The sequence below is a fragment of the Cibotium barometz genome, chromosome 51 (genome assembly GCF_041138505.1).
Source record: "Cibotium barometz isolate CiBa-2024 chromosome 51, ASM4113850v1, whole genome shotgun sequence".
In the NCBI taxonomy this organism is placed as follows: domain Eukaryota; kingdom Viridiplantae; phylum Streptophyta; class Polypodiopsida; order Cyatheales; family Cibotiaceae; genus Cibotium; species Cibotium barometz.
In genome coordinates, this window is record NC_141096.1 from 14795537 (window position 1) to 14800152 (window position 4616).

At 36.1% G+C, this 4616-nt stretch overlaps 1 protein-coding gene across 1 annotated transcript; it reads left to right on the top strand.

Moving 5' to 3' along the window:
* The first annotated feature begins 1914 nt into the window (after nucleotides 1–1914).
* On the top strand, nucleotides 1915–2950 carry LOC147609353 (uncharacterized). The gene is made up of 2 exons (XM_086787952.1): nucleotides 1915–1931; nucleotides 2308–2950. The coding sequence occupies exons 1-2, from the start codon at nucleotides 1915–1917 to the stop codon at nucleotides 2948–2950; spliced, it is 660 nt and encodes a 219-aa protein (XP_086644078.1).
* The last annotated feature ends 1666 nt before the right edge of the window (nucleotides 2951–4616 follow it).

Here is a 4616-nt window from a genome sequence, read left to right on the forward strand (position 1 = left end):
CCCTTTCGGAAGGGCTTAGGCTTTTTTAGGGGTCTACCGAAACTCACTTTTTTGAAAACCTTTGTGCAATAGACAAAAGTTAAATAAATCATACTCAAGTGAACAATGATTATTTTTGGCATCAAGTGTACAGATTCATCAATCAAATCATTGTTATATATTAATGTGTTCGTTGCATGTTCTTCAGAGGGACTATTTACACCCTTGAGTGGATTCACTCAAGTGCTTCAATTCATGAGGACTATTTATTTAGGAGTGTCTTGGCAATGTCAAAAAGGTCTTGTTAATCTCGACTTCCAATGTATGTAAATGATATGAATTTTCATAAGGACGTTTTAGTATATTTTGACACCCTAAATATTCTCATAAATTTGACGAGAAGACTACTATTAACCAGTGTATTTTGAATGCAAAAATTTGGGGTTGTTCGTGATATTTAGGTAGTTTTAGTGTGTGTTTTTTACATTTGCTTGAATTTTTATAGCTTTAAAATCATAAAAACAGTATATGGTCGCCAAAAATTACTAAAAGAAAAGAATAGGAAATTTTTATAACAATATCTATTCTTTGTTAAAAATATCACTTGTGTGCATTAACATAGCTAGGTTATAAATGTAGTTCAAGTATCTCAGATTGAGGCATCCAATTAGGCTATAAATTTTATAGGGTGTCGTCAAAAGAAGAAAAAAACACTGCTAAAATGCTCCCAACCAGCAAAAACTAGGCCAAAGCCTACATTTTGTTGTTATTGGAAAACATATCTACCCATAAAACTACACAAACTCCTCAAGATACAAAGAGTATAGCCAAATCAATAATACTTTGGAAGTACAATTTTACCATGTGCAAAAGGCATTTGAAAGAGTGATAACGTATGCCCATTTCATTGTTTTAGATACTTTAGAAACTCATGTTGCTTCATGACATCATATAAAACACATGTACCAAGGCTGGTTGAGTTTGGAAGTTGTTGTGCATGGTAAAAAAATGAATAAAGATTAATTTTTGTCACCAAAATATCCTTTTGTGGCCTTGAATTTAGTATGCATACATATTTAATTCTTAAAGAATGACAATTACTTTCAATGGGGAGTTTTTAACTTATAGGGTTTTTTTAGCTCTCTAATACGTCATTCTAGCCAAAAGTTATGGTCATTCTATGTAAAAGATAAGAAAATAGCTCAATTTTTTTGATAGAATATGTATTTTTATTAAATCATAATTAAGTGTCAATTGTTAGTAAAAAATATGATGACATGTGTATTCTTTACAAGTGTCTTTTAGCTCAATAGAGATTGGTATTACCAAACAAATTACTAAGGAAAATTACATAGAAATGAATCTCCTTGTGCAATATTTAGGGCCTACAAAAAAAAAATTATGAAAAATTTTACGGCTTTTAGAGTATTATGGAGAATTACAAAGAATTACGCAAACCTGTGTAATTATGGTGAAGAGTGTAAAAGTGAGGAATGCTTCGTGTTAGAGAGACAATGATTGTCCACTCCGCTTACATGGTTTTTGTTTAGATCACATGTTAAAAGGGAAGGACTCTAGTGTACAATCTTGATTTTAATGCCAAGGACCAAGTTCCGAATCCCGATTGATGGTGGTCTTGAAAGTAAAAGAGGCCTGATTTTGATTTTTATTTAGATCACATGTTGAAGGGAAGGACTTTGTTGTACAATCTTGATCACATGTTGAAGTTAACTATGGTTTACATGACACATCATAGTGTAGGGCGTCCTTCAATTATGCAAAAGGCCAAGTTCCAAGAAGACCCATGATTTTTATTTACATCACATGTTGAAAGGCCAAATCTTTTTGTGAAAAATATAGGTAGGGCTGGATTCTATAAAAGGGTTTGCCAAGCAACCCTTTTGCATTGCATTTGGCATACACATTTCAATAGCCATGGCTCTTCGCAGCAGGTAGGTAGCTTCTCTCTTTTGAAAGACTCAAGTTGGCGAGAAGGACAACTAGTCTGGCATGTGTAGGTTATTTTATTTTCACGAGCAGTAATGGGTAGGCTAGCTACTGGTAATGTAGAAGAAAAAGGAGACTGTGCATATTTTCTCTCTCTCTCTCTCTCTCTCTCTCTCTCTCTCTCTCTCTCTATATATATATATATCGGGTCGTTTGAGCAAGAACGTCATTGAATCTCCCCGGGCCTCCTTCCCTCCCTCCCCTCTCTCTCTCCCAATTACCTGGTCATTTGGTTTGCGTCAAATAAGTGCCTGTTGTAATTATTTCGTACATTTATTAATCAAGACATGGAGCTAACCATCGGCTTTTGGTTGAGTGCAGCAATATTGTGGTGGTGGTGGTGGCAACGGCAGCGGCAGCGGCGATGTTGATGTCGGTCGGTGCTGATGCTATTGACTGTCCTCCGCAAGGCCAACTGGTGTACCCATACTGGTCATATTGCTGGAGCCCAGCAAAGTATTATGGTCGGGAGGTGTATGAATTAACGGCGATTTCAGGAGGAAGCCTGGCGCCGGAGTGGGACGAGAGCAATTCCACCTACTATGTGCGCTTGGCGGATGTTGGGGCTAGGTATATGTTCACGCACTTTAGTAGAGAATACCGGCTTTGGGTAGCGCAGTCCGACGACGTCATAATCATGAATGTGGAAACCCAGAGAGCTTTGGGCTGGAGACAAGAAGGCGAAGGTGAATGGTTCTTGGTGGAGCTTGAACTAGGCAGTCGCTTCCAGTTTTCTACAGCTGAGAACGTGACGCTAGCTTGCCCTTTGATTGAGAGTGCACGCTGTGAAGCATACAACATCCTCAACTTCGGGACTTCCCTTGGCTTGAGCCCATATGTAGAGGATGGAAATACATACTTCCAACTCTCTGCTGACAGCTCGAATACACTCCCCTTCGTGCTCAGGCGCAGCGACAACTCCTCTATCGACATTAAAATGCCCACCGCCGCCGCTGCCGTCTAGCTCGATACTAATAATTGTGATCATCACATCCTAATAATAATAATTGTGAAGGTCGCCTCAAAAATCGTGTTTTCCGAGTTGTTCTACTGTGACTCCGCATCTAAGCTAAGTAAGTACTTACGATACAGGATTATGTAAATGGTATCCCTTGCAGTAGTACCCTTGTGGTATATTTATTAGCATGGGTGGCTTTTTTTTTTTTTTTTGGGAGTGTTAGACCTTTAATAGAGTGACTAATGGGCTGACCCGTTCTTCTAACCCAATATAGCGGTGACAAGCAAAGCATTAAAACAATCTTCGGACAACTAGATTATTTCAAGATATTAGAAATTGCAAGATATAATTTTCAAAAAGAAGAAGAACAAAGATAAAACCTTACAAAACTAATTCGGTGGATCAATATTTGAACTTATTAGACTTTTCATAGTCTACAAACATTACATGTATATGAAGTTAATTCGCAATCTTAGATTGTAAATTTCAAGGAGTCCAAAGATCTCATTGTTGTAAGTGTCTCGACCATACAAACCTAACATTAATAATCTAGGTACAAATAAATAAAGATATTCTCCGTTGACAAAAAGAATGTATCAATAATACATTAATTTTTTTAAATAAAACGTAAAGGCTACATAAAAAGAAAGTTTCTATATATATCACAATACACATGTACTCTCTAATAGTTTGATAACTAGAGAGGTTGTTGCTTGTCCTTCTCAAAATGGAGGGTCTACATAAAAATTAACTAGATTATGGTAAACAATGATGTCTATATTATAGCAGCCATAAAGAGAAATACCTTCAATAACCTGTTCATCACTATAAATAAATTAAAATGATCTCCATGCCATACCCATCCTAAGCAATATATTCGTGATATCAAATACAACACTCATTACACTAATCATTTACATAAGATTTTAAGGTCACTCTCTCTCTCTCTCTCTCTGGAGGTTTAGTATTTTGAACCAAGCAAGAAAAATAAATAAAAGCAAGTCAAAAGCAAAACATTTGCTTCTCCAAATGTTAAAAAAATAAAGAGAAACTCACTAAGCCCTTGCAGCCATCGCGCAACAATTTGAACCACCCCTTGAGCAATAGATGGGACGTCACTCTTTATTGTGGATTTGCATGGTGGCTTTACCTTAATGTAAGTAAATTTATACATATCAATTCAATATTACTAGCAAGGGTTGCCTCAATATGAGAGATAACTTAAAGGAATTTTGCCATCCAACCCCTATTTAACTTTATGTCTTCGCATCACAATAAAATAATTATCATTTTAAAAGAAACATCAATCAACTTTAAAGTATGTTACTGATAGACAACATCTAGATTGCACATGTTACATCTTTGTAAACATTCTCATTTCAAATGCTTACTTGATTGATATAGAGATATCTATGAATGTAGTCTTTGGTATTTGTTGATTGTTGTATCAATAGCTCATTCCCATCTTTTGGGCATAGATTAGATTTACATTCCTCTGCATGCCATTTGCAATACCTCTTTATAGACAACATTGGTTGTGAAGACTTCATTTGAACCTTCTATGCTACTTTCGTGTTCCCCATAGTATACTTTACACACACTTCACTACATTAGATGATCTAACACATGACATAGCAACATAGAATTGTCCATGTGTGAATACTTGTGTGGC